Raw genomic sequence first — 24272 nt, 5'->3', positions numbered from 1 at the left:
GCATAAAAAAATATTAGAACTATCTGAAAATCTATTTTCATATCTAATTATAAAAATTTTAAATTTAAAAAATAGTTAAAATCAAGTAGATCTATAAACATAAGAAAATATAAAAAATAGACGGTCTAGATAATTTGTTGCAAGATGCACTATTTATGGAACATATATATATATATATATATATATATATATATATATATATATATATATATATATATAGTTTATATTTATGTATCTCAACGTAGAGATGATCATTAGGAGGGTTTTTCAACATTAAAACAACATTTTTCAATGGATTTTTAAGGTGCACCTGTAATTCTACATTTTAAAATTGCAACCTTATATAATTATTTTCTAATAAATAAAGCCTCAATTCATAACTTAATGAAATTATTATTTAAGGATTGGAAAAACTTTACATGGATCATCTTGACTTGAATGTTACAGACGTAAAATAAAAAATAAAAATAAAAAAAGAATTTAAAGCTCTAAAAATAATATATATTATAACGTATTATTTAAACTGTTTGCCTTAAAAATAAGCTTTTATATATTTTCGTATCTTTTTTAAGTTTGAAATATCATTATCGGTGTTGAAAGTTGATTTTAAATGGGGCTTTATTTTGTTTTCATGGAGCCTAGGCCTTATAGAAACTTCATCGTTCATTTCCTGTATGCATTATCCTACATGCAATAACACCTCACTTGGGATCTCTGCGATACAAATCTCTCTCTTCCCTCTCTCTCTAAAAACTCTCTCACAATATTTATCTCTCTAAAAACTCTCTCACTTACCAGATCTCTCTCGCTCTCCCCTTTATAATCATTGCAAAAAGCGCCATTAGTTCCCTCAAAACCATCTTTTTCTCAGTTTCTCTCTCTACTCTCTCTCTATACCTTCACAAGAACCAGGTTCAATTCTACGGGACGATGTCCGGCTTTTTCAGGTGGAAGACCGTAAAGGAATCTGCAAAGGTCTCTCAATTCACCGTCTCCGTTTCCAGATCCAGTTACCCCATTGTTTTTGAGAACCACAGCAACCTTAAGAAGCCCTTCACTCGCTCTCTCTACCAGGTATCGAGCATCTCGACCCGAGTTAACCATTTGCATGTTGGAGCTTATCGGAGGAGAGAGAATTTAGGGTTTCAGGAGAGGAACAAATGGGAAGGAGGTCGAGATGATGGGATTCACCCCAAGAGAATTAGGGCAGAGGTGAATTGTCCTCGATGCTCAAAACAAATGGATGTATTGATAGCACCCAATTCATTATCTGTGAGGTCTCTCTCTAACCGGCCCCTTATTGGTGATCAAAGCTTCCAAGCTGTGAATTTGTGCCCTAATTGCAAGACCGCATACTATTTCCGGCCATTTCGTCTGGTTCCATTGCAGGGGAGTTTCGTGGAGATCGGTCGAATCAACTCCCATGATTCCAACTCCAATGATTCGAAGGATCCACCCGTGCAGGATTCCCGGGTTTCTTTGAAAACTAGGGTTTCAGATGGGAAGGGGGATTCGAATTGGGAACAAGAAGGTGAAAACAGTAACAATAGCTATGAGAATAGGCTAAGGGCTTCATTTTGGGAGACGTTGAGGTCATATGGTGATCCACCGGAACATTGGCAACCTCCACCTGGTAATGGGATTGCAGTTCAAAGCCCACCAGGCCCACCATTCCCTCCAAATTTGAATGTTGTTAGGGCAAGTGGGCCTGGTGGTGGTGGCGGTGGTTCGAGCAATGGTGGGGGCTCGTTTGGCTCAAAAGATGCGTGGGGTGGTGCTAATCTGGGCAAAGATTTGCCTACTCCAAAGGAGATTTGCAAGGGGCTGGATAAGTTTGTTATTGGGCAAGAGCGTGCGAAAAAGGTGCAACTTTTATATAGTTCTTAGTGGCTCTCTCTTATTGTTTTGATTGTTTGAGCATCAATTTGTGAAAAAAATGCATTGTACTTGTTGTTTTTCCTTTTCTTTCTTTTCATTGGGTATGTGGGTGTCGAGAATTGGGCTGAATTAAGAGCGAAAGGTGGGAAATTTGCATGTATTGGAGTTGTTGTTGGATTGGAGTGCGCCAAAAGATTATTATCTAGCTATTTTTCACTGGGATAGGGGATTTGCATAGATTGGAGTTGTTATTAGCAGGAATGAGTGAAAATGGTTCATGCTTTGCTAGTTTTCTAATAAAGAGATTGGTGAGGGCATTGCAGTAATTAGTGTTGTTAGAGATTGGTGAGGGCATTGCAGTAATTAGAGTTGTTATTGGGCAGGAGTGGGCAAAAGATGTGTAATTACGCTAGTTTTTAACCTTTCCTTAAAATGGCTTTGGTGATATAGGGAGAAATTTAATAGAGAGGCTGAAGCATTCTGTAAATTAGAGTTGTTATTGGGAAGGAGGCCAGAAAGGTGCGAGATTTTATTCTTGCTATGAATTTTTTTTTTTTAGGTGCGGGATACAAAATTGGGATGGAACTGATGTAAAAGTTGGGCATTCCATGATTCAGAGTTTTTAATGGGTGGCAATGGGCAAAAATGGAGAGTGTTTTTCTTGTTTTGTTAGTCAATATTTTAAATGATTTTGGAGGAATAGGAAATTGGGAAGAAAAAGGTGCATGTTTAGCTATCTTTACAAGTTTTTACAAAGGTGATTTTAGGTGGACAGAAAATCAGGAAGAATGAAATAAAACACTGGGAAATTTGCAAAATTAGAGTTTTTATTTGGTAGGAGCAGGTTAGAAAAGGTTTATTTTGCTAATTTTTACTGTTTTTGTGTATATATTCTAGAGGTATGGACAATGAGGAAGACATCAACCAAAAAGATGGAGATTTGACATAAATTGTGTTTAGGTTGCGCATGAGCGAGATATGAGGGGTATTCTTCACGCTTCTATAGGATAGTTATTCACCTTTAGATTGTTTTAAGAGGGGCCTAGGAAAGGATGAAAATTCAAGGAGCATAATACAAAATGTGTTTGAACTGTGAAAATGTTGTTTGGCAGGATTGTTAGGAAAAGTATGCATTTTGCTGGTTTTTACTTTTTAAAATGTTGCAAAGGGTTAGAAGTTTGGAAGAAATTGCTGGGAAAGGTGTGAGACATAAAAGTATGTCAATTCACACAGTCAATCAAAATAGGATATCTATTAAAGATGGGTGTGACTGCCATTTTCTGTAGGGCATCTATCAACTCTTGAGTGCTTCTCAGAAAGAATTATGGAAAAGGTTAAGGTATTTAAGTTAATCTTTCTCAAGAAGAAAGGTTAAGATATTTACTTAAGCAGTATTTGTGTCATTTTTTGCATGAAGTGACTTGGTTTTCTGTAGCAGATGTACATGTTGTTTCGATGATTTTGATTAAAATTTAAAAAGAATTTGATATTGAAAGGTAATTTTTTTTTTAAAAACCCAAAAAAATTGATATTGAAAGGGTGTGGCACATTGAATTTTCTTGTATATTCTTCTTTTTAATTGAGATTCATGTTTTTTGGACAATCTAAAATACTTAATTGTTCTATGCTAATATCACTTTAGAATCAAAACACTTTTTTTTTTCTTGGTATACTGTGTCTTTGTATAATATTCAATCCATTGCATTTTAGAGGATACATAATCTCATATTCATGAATGCAGGTGCTCTCAGTTGCAGTCTATAATCACTACAAAAGGATCTATCATGCATCTTTGCAAAAAGGGTTAGCATCTGATGAACCTCACTTCCAATCACCTTAAATATTAATATTATTATACACCAATTTCCATCTTATACTCTTTTTATGGTTTTGTTCTTCACCAAATGTTGCAAATTGAAGACGATAGTTTCTTCTTGTTCTTTTGATTCCTCTTTAATGAACTTGAACGTGGATCTTGGTGCTTCAGAATTGGAGGAGATTCAAGTTGCTCTGAAGCTGAAACTGATGATGGTGACCATGTGGAGCTTGAGAAAAGCAATGTGCTTTTGATGGGTCCTACAGGCTCGGGTATTAACTTTGTAACATGAGTTCAGATTATTGAAGATATATATTACTTCTATCAAAAACGAATTATATTGGGTTTTAGTGCTACAAACATGACTATACCTTGTTTTTTGTTTATATGTGTCCATTACTATTGCCTGACTTGCATATTGCAATGTTTGTGCAAGGACAGGGAAGACGTTACTTGCAAAAACTTTGGCCCGCTTTGTGAATGTGCCATTTGTTATAGCAGATGCCACAACATTAACGCAGGCAAGTTGATATATGCAAAGTTGGCCAAATATGGGAACATGCAATTATTTGAGTTTGCCATTGTTATTTTGAGAGCATGCTGCATGAACTACTGATTGCTTGATGTTGTCTAAGTTCACCATTTTTTTGTAATTTTCGGATCCAATTTATATTAATACTTCTCCTTAGACATGGCTACTAGTCCAAATTTGTTACTGAAAATATGAGCCAAGTTGTATATGATTGAAATGGAAATATTCTATTGTTTGTGGTTGGCTTGATAGAAAAATATAGCGTAAGTAGACCAATAATTAGATATCCAGTACCCCTGTTATGGGGACAAAATTTTCATTTTCTCATTCCCCAGTACATCTCTTGTGTGTGTGTGTGTGTGTGTGTGCGTGTGCGTGTGTGTGCGTGTGCGTGTGTGTGTGCATGTGCGTGTGTGCGTGTGCATGTGTGCGCATGGACTACTGATTGCTTGATGTTGTCTAAGTTCATGTTTTTTGTAATTTGCTGGTCAAATTTATATTAATGCTTCTCCTTACACATGGCTGTTAGTCCAAATATGTTACTGGAAATATGAGCCAAGTTGTATATGATTGAAATGGAGATATTCTATTGTGTGTGGCTGGTTTGATGGAGAAAAATACAGCATTAGTAGACTAATAATAGATATCTAGTGCCCCTGTTACGGGGACAAAAGTCCCCGGGACATCTCGTGTGTGTGCACATGCACGTGCGTGTGCGTGTGTGCTTGTGCAAGCGTTTGTGTGTGTGTTGTGGTTCGCATAATGCTCCTTGCGGAAAAATTCGTGCTTACTATAATTGATTAAAATTAGCATGTTTCCTTATTTCTATCACATTCGCCCACATTCTTAAGATCTTTGCATCTGATGTTGGTTCCCATGACTTTTCATTTGTTTTGAACTTCACAACTGATGAATGGAATATCAAATATTTTAAAGAAAGAAATGGATAATACTAAGGAAAAGAAATGGTTCTGGTGGTTCATGTGTCCAATATCCAATAATTACAAAATTTAAGGAAATTATTGAATAGCTTTAAACTTTTTATAGAAACCAGAAAAATGTTTTTTTTTTCTGTGACTTTGTCCATGAATTTTGTTTACAGAACTTTGTCCATGAATTTTGTTTACAGAATTTTGTTTACAGAACTTTTAAAAAGGAACTTAGCTGTTTCAGTGTGAACTCCAATACAAGCCACATGAAATTTCATTCTAGGAAGTATTTATCTGGCTATTCTATGGCACTTTTCATATTGAGGAAAGAAGGAAAAACATGCCCGTTCTTCTCCCCTTTAAAGAGAATTTTTATACAATTGGGATTTCTGAATGTTCTGTCTACTTCCCCTTTCTGTCTATGTCACTTTTGTATACTTGCTCTTTGCTTTGTTGTATATTTGTCCTTGAAAGAATTCTTATTTGACACTCCCTGTATTGAATGTCCACATCACTGAGACAGGTTGTAACTCTTTTTGCAGGCAGGATATGTAGGGGAAGATGTAGAATCTATACTGTACAAGCTACTTACGGTAATGGTTATTATTATTTGCTTTGATACTCAATGGTTTATAATTATTGTTTGGGATCAGAATACATAAAGTATGGGCTGCTTTTCTTGTTCTTCATTGTCTTCATAATTTGTGCCAATACATCTTACTGTAACTCCTTACAGGCCATAGCATTCTTATTTCGAGGATGTACTAAGATTCTACATGCATGTATGTGCATGTGTGGCCATTTGTTTCTGTGGCTGCATTCTTATATGTGCATGTGTTCTGGTGCAAAGAGCATCCAACATGTAAATTAGAAGGTAGGTCTTGTATCAAGGTAGGTTTGGGTCCTAGAAGGATGACATATTTCAGTGGAAGTCTGTTGGTTAATAATATTTGGAATGTGACGATGTGTGGAGCTGATTATGGTTGCAGAGAATACCAAAATAGAGTGGTTTCCTCTGTGTGGGATGAGTGACAGACTGATGGTTAAGAGGAAGACAACAACATGGCGAATGGTGCTCTTTAGTTTGACAACTGAATGGCCATGTGACTCATTTTTTTTTTTTTTTTTTGAGAATTTTAGCGTGGTTGAGCAATGACTAAGGCATGAAATGAGTGATTGAGCAACGACTAAGGCATGAAATGAGTGATTGAGCAACGTCTAATATATAAAACAAGTGTATCAGAAAATCAGTTTAGATTTATGTCAGGGAGGTTAGCCATTGAGGCTATTTTGCTACTTAAGCAATTGATTGAGAAGCTTAGGGAGAAGAGGAAAGACATTTACATGGTGTTTATTGATTTAGAGAAAGCATTTGATAGGGTACCTAGAGAGATAATTTGGTAGGCGCTGAAAAGAAAGACATCTCAAGAGGATATATTGATATGGTTAGGGATATGCATGAGGGAGCGCTAACTAATATGAGGACAACCAGTGGAGAGACAAGTGAGTTTTCGATAATAGTTGGCTTACATCAAGGGTCAGCGTTGAACCCATATGTCTTTGTTTGCTTATGGACAAGTTAACTGGGCGTTTACACGATGAGGTATAGTGGTGTATGTTGTTTACGGATGATATAGTTTTGATTGATGAGACTAGAAAAGACATAAACACAAAGTTAAAAATTTGGAGGGATGTTTTAGAATCTAAAGGTTTTAAAATTAGCCGGATTAAGAAAGTATATAGGGAATGCAAGTTTAGTAATAATAGGAGTAGAAACTAGGAATTAGTTAAGATTGATGGCAAAGAGGTACCTAAAAGAGAATACTTTCAATATCTTGGATCTATATTCCATGAGAAAGAAGAGATTGAGGAAGATGTTGCTCATAGAATCAAAGCTGGATGGACAAACTGGAGATGTGATTTTGGACTCTTATGTGATCGTTGCATATTAATGAAACTGAAGGGGAAGTTCTATAGGACGGTTGTAAGATGAGCCATGTTTTACGGGGTGGTTGCATGGTCAAGAAACAACATATTCATAGAATGAGTTTAGCTGAGAAGATAGAATTCGAAATGAATACATTCAAATAAACTTAGTGATTGCTCAATAGACGATAAAATAAGTGAAAGTAAAGTGGTTTGGTCATGTACAATGTCCACCTAGAACAACACCAGTTGGTAGGGGTGATTTGTTTCAAGTGGAAGGCTCTAAAGGGGCCAGGTTAAGTTCACAAAAGACATGGATGGAAGTAGTGAGAAAAGATATAGTGACTGACGGTCTGATTGAGGGAATGACCCTCAATAGAGCGGGACAGGACTCGTGTAGCCGACCCCAAATAGTTGGGGATAAGGCTCAGATAATGATGATGAAGAACATTAATGTGAATGGTCAAGTAAATTTTTCTCGTGGGGATGTAAAAGCATCTTCTATACTGAGAAGCAATTGTTCTACAATTTTACTGACCATGCGGTACTTGGTGACTTGGATTGAACTACTAGAATTAGATCTTTTGGAAGAGTGAGTAGTGCAGAATATCCTCAAGAGGTGTACGGATGATGATGATGATGGTGAAGGTCTATGTGAATAGTCGTGTAAATTTTTCTTGTGGGGATGTGAAAGCATTTGCTATGATGAGAAGGCAATTGTTCTACAATTTTACTGCCCATGCTGTACTTGGTGACTTGGATTGAACTACTAGGATTAGATCTTGTGGAAGAGTGAGTAGTGTGGAATATCCTTAGTAGGTGCACGGATGATGTGATGATGATCATGAACGTTAACGCAAATGGTCATGTAAATTTTTCTCGTGGGGATTTGAAAGCATCTGCTATGATGAGAAGGCAATTGTTCTACAATTTTAGTGCCCATGCAGTACTTGGGTGACTTGGATTGAACTGCTAGAATTAGATCTTGTGGAAGAGTGAGTAGTGTGGAATATCCTCAGTAGGTGCACAGATGGTGATAGATTGGGACTAGAGATGAGTCTTTTATTGTGTTTATTGGATGCATTTCAGAAATGCTAACCGTTCCATTTGGTAGCTGACATTTTCTTGTGTGGTACTCTGTTTTATATTCTCTCTTTTAGGAGGTGGCATTTTTGTCACAACAACATGATATGCCGAGATCTACTCTAATGGTACCCTCTATGGCTGGTTATGAAGATAAGGATTTTGATGCTAATTGTATGTTTCTTCACCCTGATCATGCTAGGAAATTTTGACATCTTTTTTGTGGTATGTAAGGTTATAGAATGTGGCTAGGGCCCAAATGCAAAGGTTATAGAATGTGGCTAGTTTGTTTTTGCTTTATTGTATGGAGGCTTTGAAGAAGGGTGTAAAAGTAAATTTGGATTGGCGGGGAGGGAGGGAGGTATGGAGGCTTTGAAGCAGAGTCTAAAAATAAATTTGCATTGGCGGGGAGGGAGGAGCCTCATGCTAAATCAACATAAAACCATTCTTCATTGTTTTCCGCTTGTCTTTTTTTCCCGCATTTCTATGAATTTCTCCCTAATTCTTCTTCCCCCTGCCTCTCTCCCTTGCACCAAAACTGACATGATGCAAGTTTACTTGTAGTTTGCTAAATGTATCTCATTTCTTAAATCATGCTAGATTTCATGTACCTCATTTCTTGAATTATTTCTTGGAACTGCCTTTGCTTCTATTGACCATGAGTTTGGTATCGAGGTAATAAGATCAGTTAATGTCACAAAGTGCATTTGGATAAAAAAAGCTTATCTTATTATTTTCCTTTTTTGGTAGGTTAGTGGAATTGTATCCCATGCCCCCCACTTTCAAGAAAAGGTTATTTTGAAGAGGCTACATGTAAAGAATGATTTGAATTGGATGGCCTAGGAAACTTAGAAGAAAGGGCCTCCTCCATTTTTAATTGAGTAGCTGCTTCAAATTATTGCACCTGGTTTTGTCTTCATATTGCCTCATTTTCCAACTATATAATAGTAGGTTTTTATTGTGGTCTTTATATGTATCTGCAGCTGTATTTTATGTGTTCCTTCCATGATTCATCGTTCTTTAGCCACGTGACTGAGTTATTGATGCCTGTAATTATGTTACTTATTGAAAAGGAATGACATGATAAGATTTGTTTCTTTAATTGAATCCGGACATATTTATTTGTTTAATTCAATCCAGATTGTAGATACAGTGGAAGCGGTTGTGTACAGTAGAGTCATTTTATGAGTTATGTTGGCTATTTGAAAGATATACTTGCTTACGCAATGAAAGTTACTCTCTTCTTCAATAATGAATTATTTTGCCTATTGCAGGTGGCAGAGTTCAATGTGGCTGCAGCTCAACAAGGAATGGTGTATATTGATGAAGTCGATAAAATAACTAAGAAGGTCTCTTGCATTTAAGTACAAGTTTACAAAGAATATGATGCATTCTATTCAATAACTTGCTTACTTATGGTCAGGTATTCTGTCTTTGATTCCTTCTGTGTGCAGGCTGAGAGCCTAAATATTAGTAGGGACGTTTCTGGGGAGGGTGTACAACAAGCATTGCTGAAGATGCTAGAAGGAACTGTGAGTGTATATACACTGCACCTGGCCTCCATTTTTCCATTTTCCTAAGGGCAGTGTTAGCTCGAGGCCCTCACCTCATGCAAACTGATTCAACTCTGGAACTTCCCTATTAAGTGACAACATAATTAATGTTTTCTCTTCACCCTTCTGAGTGTTATTTTAGTATAAGTAGGATTGTCATTATCTTGTTACTACTTCATATAGCATATTTTGCATGGTGCTGGTTTTGTACTATTTGAGCCTTCGTATATAAAATCTTGCATTCCTAGAGAACTGTACTTCCCTGACATTTGTGATATTTTCTTTTCTAGGTTGTGAATGTTCCCGAGAAGGGTGCTCGGAAGCATCCACGTGGTGACAATATTCAGGTACATGTTTGTTCTTTAATAAATCTGGAAACAATGCATGATCTCTGCATTCCAGGCAGGTATTTCGAATTTTAGATATTTTTTCTTGTCATTGTTTATTCTTTTCTTTTCTGATCCAAACAACCTGAGAAACTGATTGGACTATAACCTGAGAAACTGATTGGACTATGTCATTATGTACTGTGCAATTGTTTCTCTGTTTCCTTTGTTCCACATGGTTGGCTTTTGTTTATGCTCATGTGTCATTTATTTTAGCATCTCTAATTTTTTTTTCTGAAGCATCTCTAGAGTCGGTTTTTATTTTATTTTTCCATTTAGATATTAATCATCTTCAATCCTTTATCTTGGATTTATGGCCTTTGCAGATTGATACAAAGGAGATTCTTTTTATCTGTGGTGGTGCTTTTGTTGACCTAGAAAAAACCATTTCTGAGAGGTAATTTCTTGTCTGGTATATGAGTGTTCTTCGTCTTTATAAAAATAAATAACTTTTCCCATAAATTTATATTGAAGATGAAATGTATTCTTGACTTAATAGGCGGCAAGATTCCTCTATTGGATTTGGAGCTCCGGTGCGAGCAAACATGAGAACTGGTGGTCTCACGAATGCCGTAGTTACATCTTCATTGTTGGAATCGGTAAGCTGTAGGAAATCATAGACTCACACAAAAACATTTGGTATTCATTCAGGTCTGGCATACTGTTTTTCCATTGGACTATGTTTGTGATGAAGAGAGGGACCCACCAGAACAATACATGACTGCAGTTGGTGATTTGTCCAACTCTCTCTCTCCACTGGTGTCCATCGTATAATTGGACATAGACCATCGGATTGTGCTAAAACCTTGCATTGGTGAAACTATTTGTCTTTCTTTTTCTCCTTTTTTTCTTATGATTAACAGGTTGAACTCTTTTGCCTTAATTGAGGCTGTTTAGAATGTACAGGAGAACTCCTAAGTTTCAAGAGTGCCAATAAAGTTGAAGCCTTTGCTTTATGCAGGTTGAAAGTGGTGATCTTATGGCATATGGTTTAATACCCGAATTTATTGGTCGGTTTCCTATACTGGTTAGTTTGTCAGCTTTAAATGAGGACCAACTTGTTCAGGTAGCTTATTTTGATCCCATTATGGTACTTTTGTCATGCATGACACGATTCTTCTATTAACTATGCTTGTAGATTAGATTTATTGGAATACTTAATAATTCTAGCAACTAAGTAACAAATCTCTCTATTGCCAAAATCTCGGTGACGTAGTTGATAGGTAAAATTGCAAAATTTTGAGTTCTTCTGGGAAAAGTCACTTGGAAACTTACTTAACAACATAATATATATTAAGAAGAAAAAAGGGAAAACTCTAGGAAACATAAACAAGGGAAAAACAAAGAAAATCTGAGCTTTAGCATTCATAGTTTTCATCAAATCTTTGCTATTATATTTCTGGTTCTTAGAGAGTCTAGCATGTTATAATTGTTTCGCTTGCAATTATCATAGGTCCTTACGGAACCTAAGAATGCTCTTGGAAAACAGTACAAGAAGATGTTCAGCATGAACAATGTAAGTAATTACCTTCCCCATGAGCTGTAACTTGTCAATCTCATTGACTTATATTGATCTTGACAAGCCTCAGTTGTTTTCCTTTTACAGGTGAAGTTGCATTTTACTGAAAATGCACTGCGACTAATTGCTAAAAAAGCTATGTCTAAAAATACTGGTGCCAGAGGTCTTCGAGCCATTCTGGAGAGTATTTTGACTGAGGCTATGTATGAGGTATGCCAATCATATGCTTGTTTCCTCTCCACAAATTAGATCCATGGTCTCTAACTTCAGCAAATTTTGGCCGGTGAATAACAGCCAAATTTAGTCCAATATTTAGCTTTGGTCTGTTGATTGTGATACTCTTCTAATTAATTTATAGAAATTGGGTTTTGGTAGCAGCAGAAACAACAAGAATTAAGTACCGTATGGAGCCTATCCCCTTCTGGGCTATTTTCAGTAGCCTCTTTCTACGAAGCCCTCATTCAACCCCAACCTTACCCCTCAACCGCACTTTTTTATTTATTTATTTTATATGATGTATTTTTTTAGTTCTAAAAAAAAAGCAACAATTAAGTACCCTTTGACATGGGGTGTGTTCCTCTGTTTGTGTGTGGGTGTGTTTGAGAGAGAGAGAGGGGATCCTTGAATCTTGTTTTATGTAACTGTCTTTTCTTCATTGTTTTATTTATCTGTCTATTCTTCATAAATAGCATACATGAGATTTCTTATAGATGTACCTATCTTACACTTTTTATCAGATCCCAGATGTCAAAACTGGAAATGATAGAGTTGATGCAGTTGTGGTTGATGAGGAGGCTGTGGGGTATGGTGACATGCCAGGAACTGGTGCTAAAATTCTCCGTGGAGATGGTGCCTTGGACTGCTATCTTGCCGACCACAAATTAAAGGACCCAGTGGTATGTTGTGCATTTTTATTTGCTGTGTCGTTTTACTTCCGCAAGATATTTTCTATGCTATCCATATCCCTCTGAGAATATCTTAAGGCACTCTTGTACAGTCCTTTGTGAGGCAGTGTGTCATCATCTGAATGAACTCCGTCAGAGACTGGGAGACTTTGTACTGTCTGATGAACTCTTGTAGAAAACAAGAGACTCTCTCTCTCTCTTCAGGAAAAAAAAAAGAGAAAAAAACAGAGAAAAAAAGAGAGGAGAGAGAAAAAAGGAGAAAGACATGGTGTATCAGTGGCCCAAAACTTTGTTTCAGTAGCTGCAACTCCCCTCCCCCCTCTCCCCTCACACTCCTTCCTCTATGTCTCTCTCTCTCTCTCTAAATTCAAGAGTGGTGCTCTAGGGATGATGCCCAAATGTTCTTTCACTTATCTGTCTGTTCTATGAAGCATGGACATGTTCAGGCAGAGATTATTCTTTGATTGCTTTTGTATCTCTCATCCTTTTTGAATGGCTGAATCTCTAATACATGTTGGAAATTGTGGGATATTTTCTTATTCATTTAGCTAGTATTTTGGCAGAACAATTTAAGCAGTGTTTTTCTTGGAAAGATCTGTTGAATTTGGTTTGGCTGCTCTTTTCGACAGTTATCCGTCGATGGGTCTGAGGGAGAATCAGAGGTTGAAGCTGAGCTCGCTTCAAGAGCGATGAGCATGTAATTTTTACCCGTCTCTCATTGTGTAAATTAAAGATAGTTGCAGTCATAAAGAAATGATGTAATTATCCTTGTAAGGCAGCTTTCGTTTGTTCACTGAAATGTAACATTCTGATTTAATATTTATCCAAGAAAATAGGTTAAAATTTCACAGAATTACTTCTTTATTGATCATAGACTCTTGGACTTGATGAGAGAGAGAGAAAGAGAGGAATTGGTTGAATGACGCTTAAGTGCGATTTACGAGTATTACATAATAAATAACTTGGAGTTATTTGTCAAGTTTTTTTTTTGGCTCGAAATTTTGTTTAAATTATAAATATCCAGCACATAATTTCTTGGGGCTATTTTACAGGAAGTTCTTTTGAAAAGTTTTTTTGAATAGTGACACGCCACGGTCATATTTATGGAAGTTTACAATAAGACTGTTTATTTCCATATAACGAGGTTACATCCACCCGTGGATGTGAAATTAAATGGATTTTCCATATAAGGAGGTTACATCTATTTATCCAAGGATGTGAAATTAAGTGGTTGGAAGTGTGCTATTAATGGGACATAAAGTTAAAAACATAATTTTTTGAACAATGTGGCGGGCTGTACGATTTCAATAAAGGTGATTACGATCTCTTTGTATTAAAAAGTGGACGGTTTAATATACAATTCCATATTTTATTTATCGTGGGAGTTGTTCAGCCTGAGATTGATTACAATGAGATTATTTACTTTTGAGATAAGGAGGATACAATTACTTCTAATCATCTGATATAAAATCTCATAATTTAGATATGTTACAATGTGTGAGAAAATTTGAACTTAATTAATGGAATAAATGTAATCACCCAATTTTTCATCCAATGGTCAAGATTAATTGCCAATGGTCAAGATTAATTGTGACCATCTTCTATTAAAGTTAAATAGTATCATTGTATATTTTTCCATGATAAAATTAGAGAGAGCGAGCCAAACTTTGGCATTATATCTGAACTTTAGCTTTTAAGATGAATAGATAATGGCTTTGGTTTTTGAAATTTACTTTATGCGCTAAAGCTATTTAAACTTTGAGCATGAAACATAAGCTATCTTTGTGGAAAAAAATGCATGGGGATTTAGAATCGCATCCCTTGCGCACTTCCATTTGATATTTCCAATGTGTTTAATCACTTCAGTTGCAGTCTCATCATATAGAAATTAGGTCGTACAATCATTTTCATTAGACTCTAATCCCAACTATTTGGAGCCAATAGATATTAAGTTGTACAATCATTTTCATTAAAGTCTTATCCCAACTATTTGAAGCTAACATATTAAGTAACTAATACACCATATCATTTCATCATAGGAAAATACTTAGCCAAAGGACATTTTCAAGTCTTGTGTCTTAAAATTCTTGATGTAGCTTGATAGCTATCTATTTTATGTTGAAACTAGACATTTTTTCACTTAAAAATTTGGCCACATTGATATGTTTCTTTGGAAAGCTCCATTAGCGAAGTTATGGATTGTTTTTGCCTATGGATCCAATTGCATCAGTGAAGAACCACGTATACCTTGCCGGTCGTTATTTTTTCTTTTATATTGATCTATTTTATATTTAACCCTAATCATTATTGTTTCTCTTAGTGGAGAGTGTTTCCGCATTGAAAAAACCTCCAACAGATCATCTTGACCTTGAGATGAATGGTCATGAATGGAAAAAAAAATTTATAAGTTCAAAAAATAGTGCATCCAATAACAAGTTATTTGGACCGTCTATTCTCAAGATTTCAAATGTTTCTTGATGGGCTTGATCTATATCATTTTATAAATTTATAATTAAAGATAAACCGACCTATCCGGACAAGTCATGGCCGGTCCAAAAAATGTGAAAAAAAAAACTCCCAAAATGAGACTTTTTAAACAACCTACGCCCAGTAAAGTTCCTTTTTAAAACAAATTTTTACCTCAAATTTAACTTTTTTTGCAAATAACCCCCAAGCTAAAAAAAATTATATATATATTTTTCTTGACGAAAATGCTCATAGTACGGATCTGCCGCCGGGACAGCATGGCCAAAATGCCGGACCACCCTTATTTTGTGTTAGACCGAAAGCATTGCATGAGATTAATACAAAAGCACAACTTACTTGCTATGCTATGATAGTAAAAGTGGCAATTAAGTACAAATAAATAGAAGGTAGAGAGAAGAAAATAGAGTGCTCACTTAATTATAAAACATGTTAAGCCAAAGGTATTGAAGCATCCGAGAAGATATATATTAAGAGAGAGAGAGAGAGAGAATGTTGGTATTGAAGCATCAGATGTTAGGGCAGGGCAAAGGTCTTGAAAGATGGTAGAGCATACAAGTAGAATAGATATATATGTATGTGATCTGAGATAGAGAGATTCAGTCAAAGTTATAGTGTTTGTCGACAGCGAGTGAGACATCCCAAGTGCACTTCATTCCCTTTGGGAATTCAACCAAATCCCCAGCCTCAATCTCCACAAACTCCTTTGCACCATCAGGGAACACCTTCACTTTCCCTTCCAACAAATAGCACGTCTCCTTTGCTTCATAACTCCATGGAAACTTGCTAGGAGGACAACCCCACCTAAAACATCAAGCCCCAAATTTCTCTAAATTTTGCTGGAATTTAATTAAATTCACCTAAGTTTTAATTTAATCTCACTTGAATTTTTTTGTCAATTTCCATGGGTTTAGTTATTGGATGTGGGTGGAAACAAACAAAAGAAAATAGAGAAAGAGCTCATTTATTCATTAGGTAATAGGGATTGCAAAGAGGAGCTGGACATTTCTTTTTCTTCTACAATACATTTCATGGCCAAATTTTACTATAGATTTTTAGAAAAAGTTTTACGAGAAAAATGAATAAAGAAAGGCTTATTCTATGTTTGAATGTACAGAAGAAAGACCAAAAATACTAGAGCTGTTTTCTTACAAATTCATAACAAAAAAGAATGAGAGCTCAACTTCTTGAGGTTCTATTTTTGTAAAAATTTCAATCTTTACCAAAAAAAAAAACAGGAGACTTAACTAGGCCATTGCATGACTATTTCCTTCAAAAAATTTCCCACAAGCTCAGGGAAATTAATTAGAAAAAAAAATGCTTATCATGATACTCCTACGGACTTCAGATACCATACAACATTTCTCACAAATGATAATAATAACAAATACTAATCAAGCTTTCTATATCCAAAACAAAAGATACTGAAACCCCAAAATTTCTAAAGTTCCATTTTTATCAAAAAAAACGAAAAAAGAAAAGACTTAAGTTGCCATTTACAGTAAAAGGAACAAACTTACTTGGGCCACTTCCTCACACCAAGCTCTGCAAGCTTTGATTCAGGTGGGTTTTTCTGGACTTTAACCCCCAATTTCTCAGTAGCCATGGCTTCAGCCCTGATCCGCAAAATGAAGCTTTTGCTCTGAAAACTTTTGCCAGAAGTTGAAACAATCCTAGGGTTTCCCTTTCCAGTAAAAGTACAACCAGTGGCTAGTGCACCATTTATAAAAGTGGAGGAAGATGCCATGAATTAAAGCAAGTTTGACCAGAATGGCTTTGCCTTGAAACTAAGGGAAACTGTGCTATTTATTATTACTATAAATGGTTTATTCATAGAAATGATAAATTTGGAAATTAATGGAAAATGTATTAAATATAGGTTTTTTATTTGTTTAGAGCCATAGGTTCTTGTGGTTATCTCAGTAAAAGAATGCCAGATGTCAGATTGTAAGTCAGGTGTCCTTTTTTTTTTTTTTTCCTTCTTTTTTCTGGATAGACTCTTGAATTAGAGCAAAAGGACATAGAGGCCACGAAAATTGCAAAAGTGACCCCCATTGGAATATACACAATCTCTCTCTAGCAATTGTGCGTTACATAGAAATTCCTCTCTCTCTCTACAATCCACACAGACAGTCAACCTTCCTCCTCTTCTCTCTCTGAAGTGGAACATGGGACTTGTGGTGGGCTGCTTTCCGGTAGTCTCCTATCTCATCTTGTTCAAGGGTTTCAATTTTTTGTAAAATTATTCAATTTTTAGGGATTTAGAGACACAATGTTTCCTAGCCATTCAAATTCTCCAATGATGGTTCACCATCTTCCCAATTGATAGGGCAGGCCAGAATTGGGTAAGATTGTAGGGCCGATAGATTTTAAAAATACGGTGCAGTTTGTATAGAGCCAAGGCCCTAAACAATCAAACTAAAACGCACTTTTAAATAGTATCGAGAAATGTAATTTCAATATTAAAAATATTTATGATAGCTTTAAAATATATTCTTATTTTTAATTATAAAACAAAGCTTAAAAAATAATGTAGATCCAACATATCTATGAAAATTTGAAAATCTTGAAAATTAACCAATAAAAAATGCATTACAAGATGCATTATTTCTAAAACTTTCAATCAATTTATTTCTTATGTCCATGCATTTTGATGTCGAGGTGATCAATTTAAACGATATGTGGATATCAAAACAAACCCTTCTAGTGAAATTTTTGATGTGGGTTCTAATTTGATCATTTGGAGCCTCGGTTTTATATAAACTTTCTTTAAAAAATATAAAATTTTAATTTTGATCCTCTAGGTAGCTCTTAATTATTCTCTCTTTCTAGGGCGCATGCCCACAACGTGAGACTCGTTTTGTACCTTCATCTCCTGGTCAATGTACCAGGTTGGGTTACCACGTGCCTTGCTAAATTTTTAAAAACATATTTTTTTATTTGTTAGATTTTATTAGAATTTGAAAAAAATATTTTAGTATAATTTTTCTATAAAAAAAGACTTTTTTTTGGGAGACAGAAATTTTTTGAAAGAGTGATCTTACTCTTAAAAAAAGGTATGTACAGGATGGCCCAAGCCCAGACCAAAAGAGATTATCGGGCCAATAGCGGGCGGGTCGGGGCCCTGGCGATGCTTGGACACACCTGGTGATTTGGATAAGAGGAATGGGAAGAGAAGCTAATGCAGATCAAAACGCAAATCAAGATTTGGTTGTTCAAACTTTGATAAATTTTATACATAAGATCTCTAGGGATGGGGGGCAACATATGGGCCAAACCAGCGTTTTAAAAAACGCCGAGTCGAACCGGACTCGCCCTGTTCGATTCGGAATTCGCGAAAAGGGACAGGATCAGTTAAAAAATCGGAAATCGCCCGATTCTAGAGAGAACCGGACGATTCCGCACAATGACTCGCCGATTCACTGTGCAGAATCGACGAGTCCGTAAAGAACACGGGTTGCACAGTGTTCTTCACGGGATTCTTTGAAATTTGTCATTTTTTGATCATTTTTCTTGTTTTTTTTGGTATGTGATTTGATTTGCAGGCTGTAAACAGCTTTATTCAGTTTTTTCAAGGATTAAATGGTGGAAAAATTTGTTGTTTTTGGATCACGAAAAATTCGGTGTTTAGGGTTTCTGCCTTTTCTGAAAGTTTCATGCCAAATAGGGCATGAATCTTTCAAAATTTGTAGGCATTTTGATCTTAAATCTGTGAATCAAAACCTTTTGTTACTAATTTGTGATAATCGTTGAGAAAAACAGAGTTTTTTGGAGATTGAAGGCTTCGGTTCACAAAATCAGGTAAGAACTTTGGGTTTTTTTTTTTTTTTCGCCATTTGATTTATTTCACGACATATTTTGAACATAATGAGTTCAATAATTAGGGTTTTTAATCTTTATTGTGTCTAGTATGATTTAAAATTTTCAATTTTACGTAATCTGGTCAATTATAGCAAGAAATTTGATATGAACACTGAGATGTCTGCGGAACCAAATTCCGTTTTTTTTTTTTTTTTTTTTTCCGCCTTTTGATTTTGTTTTCATGATATATTAGAAATAATGTGTTAAAAATTTAGGGTTTTGATTCCTTATATTGTTGTTTATCAGAAAATATACTCAATTGGATGTAATTTATTCACTTAGAGGTGAATTTTTTAATTAAAATCGCTTATGTAAAACGACTCTGTGAAGAACAAAAATTTTTTTTTTTTTTTTTTTTTGTAACCCATGATAGAATTTTTTGTAATCCATGATCGAATTTTTTGTAATCCATGATCGAAATGTTTGTTTTTTTTTCTTGTAATCCATGATCGAATTTTATTTTTTATTTTTTATTTTTGTAACCCATGATAGAATTTTTTGTAATCCATGATCGAATGTTTTGTAATCCATGATCGAAATGTTTGTTTTTTTTTGTAATCCATGATCGAATTTTTTGTTTTTTGTTTTTTATGTAACCCATGATAGAGTTTTTTGTAATCCATGATTGAATTTTTTGTTATCCATGATGTAATTGTTTTTTTCTTTTTTTGTAATCCACGATCGAATTTTTTGTTTTTTTTTGGTTTTTTTTTTTTGTAATCCATGATCAAATTTTATGTAATCCATGATCGAATTTTTTGTAATCCATGATAGAATTTTATGTAATCCATGATCGACTTTTTTGTAATCCATGATCGAAATGTTTGTTTTTTTTACTTGTAATCCATGATCGATTTTTTTGTTTTTTTTTTTTTTTTGTAACCGATGATTGAATTTTTTGTAATCCATGATCGAATTGTTTTTTTCTGTTCTTGTAATCCTAGATCGAATTTTTTGTTTTTTTTTGTTTTTTTTTTTTTTGTAATCCATGATCGAATTTTATGTAATCCATGATCGAATTTTATGTAATCCATGATCGAATTTTATGTAATCCATGATCGAATTTTTTGTAATCCATGATCGAATTTTATGTAATCCATGATCGAATTTTTTGTAATCCATGATCGAATTTTTTGTAATCCATGATTGAATTTTTTGAAAATTTGTAATTTTTTTTTTTAATCCATGATCGAATTTTTTTTTGTAATCCATGATCGAATTTTTAGAAAATTTGTGATTTTTTTTTTAAATCCATGATCGAACTTTTTGAAAATTTGTTAATTTTTTTTTTAAATCCATGATCGAATTTTTTGAAAATTTGCTGTACTTTTTTTTTTTTATTTCTTTTTATCCATGATCGAATTTTTTGAAAAATAATGATTTTCTGAAAAGATGTGAAAATCGTGATAAATTGTATGTTGATGGATTATTTATGCAAAAAAATGCATGTTATTATATTTTTAATACAAAACTGTATTTTTTTTATCTGTTGTTCATGGATTTTTTAGTTGGAATGACTGATGTTAGCCGGCTCTTTGAAGAATTGTTTTTATTATTAATTTTTTAATGCAAAAAATGTATGTTCTTGATAATTGAGTTGTAGCCATGTTTGGAGCTTGCATTTTGTATTATTCTAAATGTTTGTAATTGATATGTACGAAAATATTATTGTCAAAAAAGATATTTTGCAATAACAAATAACAACGAATATGACTACATGAACTACCGCAACATATTATCACTACATATGGTGATTATTTTTCTTTTTAAACTGTCAGGTTAATTTAAACTCTTTACGTCTTAAAACAGTTGAATCATGTCAAGATCTACAGAAGACCCTGCATGGCAACATGGGGTCAGACTTGATCCCAACAAGAAAGACAAAATTATTTGTAATTACTGTCAAAGAGTGATAAGTAGTGGGGTACAAAGGTTCAAGCAACACTTGGCAGGGGTTAAGGGAGAAGTTTCTGTATGCACTAGTGTCCCTAGTAATGTAAAAAAACATATGGTGGCAATTCTTAATGCTAGCAAAGGTAAAAAAATTGCCAAACATAGGATGAATGAGGAGATAGCTCGTTTATATACACCATCAAGCAGGAATGATACAGAAGAGCAATATAATTATGACCTAGAAGAGCAATATAATAATGAGCTGGACATGGCCACAAGATTGAGTTTACATGAACAATATCAGAGGGAACGTGGGTTTAGAATGCCTGGTGGGTCTAGCTCAGACATGCATGGTGGGCCTAGCTCCGATATGCATGGTGGGCCTAGTTCAGATATGCATGGCGGGTCCAGCTCGAGCATGTATGGCGGGCCCAGCTCAAATATGTATGGAGGGTTGGTGGCAATATGTATCAAGGAGAATCAGTTGTTGAAGAAATTGTTTCTAAGTTACCTAGGAGTGCCAGTATTGCAGGTCATGGTCGTAAAGACCCATTTCTCTCAAAGCCTAAGTCACAACAGATGACCCTAAAAGGCATGGTTAAAGGTACAAGAAACATGTTAGGGAGATATGTTGGTAAATGGTTCTACGATAAAGGGATTCCCTTTGATGCAGCCAATAGCCCATATTTTCCACCTATGATTAGTGCAATCCAGAGAGTCGGGCCCGGGGTAAAACCCCCGACGGCATATGAGCTCAGTGGGCCAATATTAGATGAAGAGGTAGAGGAAGTTAAAAAGTGGATTGAAGAATATAAACAGAGTTGGCCAAGGACAGGAATTACTCTCATGAGTGATGGTTGGTTGAATAAAGTTAGCAAAAAAGAGTTTTTAAACTTCTTAGTCTATTCCCCAAAACGTACAGCTTTTTTGTCTAGCAAAGACGTATCAGGGACGAAGAATGATCCAAACTTCTACGTACGACTATATGATCAGATAGTGGAGGAGGTGGGAGATAAAGCATGTAGTCCAGTTTATTACGGACAATGCGCATGCATGTGTTTCTGCGGGCAGTAAGTTGATGGATAAGAGGAAGCATCTAGTATGGACCCCGTGTGCTGCACACAGCATCGATCTTATGTTAGAGGAAATCGGTGAGATCAAAATTGTGAAGGAGACTCTAGATGAAGCAAGGTTGGTGTCGAGATTTATATACAACCACTCTAAAATATTATTTCTGTTTAGAGAACACTCTAAGAAAAAAGAGATAATCAGGCCTGCCATAACCCGCTTTGCGACCGATTACTTAGCTGTGGACTCCATTCGACAATCTGAAGGTGCATTAAAGAGATTGTTTACTTGTGAAGAGTGGTTAAATGACCGCCTCTCGAAGTCCAGTACCGGTATAAAAGTGGATAACATAATCTCAAATAGGTTGTTCTGGTCTCGATGTTCCAGTGTTGTAGAGGCCACTGCCCCTTTAGTCACGTTGTTAAGAATGGTGGATGCTGATAAGAAAGCTACCATGGGTATCCTTTATGAAGGTATTGAGAGGGCGAAATCAGCTATTGGGAAGAAGTGTAATTTTGCTAGCAAAGTGATCGAGATTATAGAAAAGAGGTGGAACACCAAATTTGGACGTCCAATTCATTATGCTGGTAAATATCTATTTATATCATTACAATGTTTCAGTTTAAATCATTTTTTTATGAAATTGTAAATGACATTTTTCTACCTATATATTTTTTAAGTTACTACTTCAACCCAAAATTTTTCTATTTGACACCTGAACAACCTCACAAGATTATGGAAGGGTCAGATACATTATTGTAAGGTTGGAGAGAAGCCATCAAAACCAAGTAGCAGCAATACAAGAGGTATTATTTAATTTTTGGGTAAGAACTTCATTGAGTTGTTATATTTGTGAGGAATAATGCACTAAAACGTAATATATTTGTTTTAGCTTGCTATGTATAGGGATGCTATAGGATCCTTCAGAACTAGACTTGCCAGAAATTCTCGAACTATGATGGATCCAGGTTATCCCCTCGCTAATATTTTGTTTATTCATATATTTAATCTTATGAATTGTTCTTGCCCTTACAATACTTTTTACATTTTAATCCAGCTGAATGGTGGGAGATATATGGTACTGATGCACCTCACCTAAAGAGGATAGCAATCAAGGTGCTCTCCCAGACATGTTCTGCTACTGGCTGTGAGCGCAACTGGAGTACGTTCCAATGGTTGCACACTACTAGGAGGAATCGACTCGCTTCTGAGAAGCTTCATAAACTAGTCTACGTTCATTATAATTTAAACCTCAGAGAGCGACAAATACGAAGGAAGCTTGAAGACTATGGACCGATAGACTTAGACACAATATTTGTCATAGACACAGCAGACCAATGGGTAGTAGAAGAGGAAGAGCCAGTGTTGCACAAGAGAGCGTTCCTTGAGGCTATCGGTGATGAAAATATTGAAAAAAGTGATGATCGGCATGAAAGAGGAAGCAGCCAGCCAATGTATCCACAATATGTCGGTGATATTACACTTAATGAAGGAGAGTGAGAGGGGGGTCTAAGAGAAAATGAGAGAGATGATGATTCTGAGGCCACCCTATCCCAGCCATATTATTCACATATCGAGTCCCAACAGCAACAGTGTAGGTGAGCATGACAGTGCAGGTGAGCATGAAGGATAGACAAGCTTCGGGGATTTTGGATTGGGAACACAACAAAACACTAACACTCAGGGATTTGGGAATAGTCAGACGCCCGCTAATATCGATAAATCGTTTTTAGATCTAATCAATGAATTGTCAAACGAATTCAATCAATGGCACCAACGTGACCAAGAAGAACAACAACGTCGTCTATCATTTTATTTTTAGATCGTATGTTACTAATTTTATGCTTTATTGTAGTCCATGTATGTTGATATACTTATTCCATGATAATTCTATGTTTATCCTTTTGTGTGATGTAAATTAAATGTTGAATGGCGGTTCATGCAGGGAAAGAACATATCAATATTTGCATATTCATTCAAAAACATGAAAATTTTTAATGGAGTACCCTCATTTCTTATTGAATTCCTAAAAAACAATATTTATAATAAATTTTAATAATTTTTTCGAATTTTTTTGAAGCTTTATTCCTACCGATTCACCCAATTTTCGATCCGGATCGCTGATTCGCTGATCCAGATCGGTTTTTTGAAAGCCCGATCCGGATCACCGATCCGTTTTTTAAACCATTGGGCCAAACCATTATTATCCACTAAGGTTTCGACCCCTTAGATGGGAGTTGTTCCCTACCTTCTCTCTGGCCAAAGCGCCAGGCCTAACCGAGCCTAGGACTGCTCCAAGATTACATCGAGGCAAGCGCTTGGTCTATGTACTCGTTTACCCTTTATTTGAAATGGTGTAGTTTGATCTTGCTTATGGGCTTTAATCTTTTGCTTTATCCTTTATTTCAAAAAAAAAAATTAACACCTTGAAACACGTGA

General features: G+C 35.4%; 2 protein-coding genes across 3 annotated transcripts; one reads left to right on the top strand and one right to left on the bottom strand.

The window, feature by feature from the left end:
* The first annotated feature begins 877 nt into the window (after positions 1-877).
* Positions 878-13380, top strand: LOC18427813 (CLP protease regulatory subunit CLPX1, mitochondrial). 2 transcript variants are annotated; one of them, XM_088851288.1, is made up of 15 exons: positions 878-1863; positions 3620-3681; positions 3866-3966; positions 4136-4219; positions 5702-5748; positions 9439-9513; positions 9619-9696; positions 10008-10064; positions 10430-10500; positions 10603-10702; positions 11065-11169; positions 11557-11619; positions 11710-11832; positions 12360-12518; positions 13157-13380. In XM_088851288.1, the coding sequence occupies exons 1-15, from the start codon at positions 931-933 to the stop codon at positions 13226-13228; spliced, it is 2130 nt and encodes a 709-aa protein (XP_088707414.1). In that variant the 5' UTR covers positions 878-930; the 3' UTR covers positions 13229-13380. The 2 variants fall into 2 exon arrangements, with proteins under 2 accessions (XP_088707414.1, XP_088707413.1); XM_088851287.1 differs by having other exon boundaries at positions 9619-9702.
* A 2023-nt stretch (positions 13381-15403) lies between these two features.
* Positions 15404-16716, bottom strand: LOC18427812 (RmlC-like cupins superfamily protein). Its single transcript, XM_006836858.4, has 2 exons — positions 16532-16716; positions 15404-15815 (listed from the first exon to the last, which is right to left on the bottom strand). Exons 1-2 carry the CDS (start codon positions 16615-16617, stop codon positions 15611-15613), a joined length of 291 nt encoding a protein of 96 aa, XP_006836921.2. The 5' UTR covers positions 16618-16716; the 3' UTR covers positions 15404-15610.
* Between the last annotated feature and the right edge of the window lie 7556 nt (positions 16717-24272).

This window comes from Amborella trichopoda, chromosome 11 (genome assembly GCF_054954075.1).
Source record: "Amborella trichopoda isolate Santa Cruz 75 chromosome 11, AtrichopodaSantaCruz75HAP2 v2.0, whole genome shotgun sequence".
In the NCBI taxonomy this organism is placed as follows: Eukaryota; Viridiplantae; Streptophyta; class Magnoliopsida; order Amborellales; family Amborellaceae; genus Amborella; species Amborella trichopoda.
The sequence above is the reverse complement of the archived record's forward strand: the minus strand, read 5'-3'. Positions and strand labels throughout refer to the sequence as shown.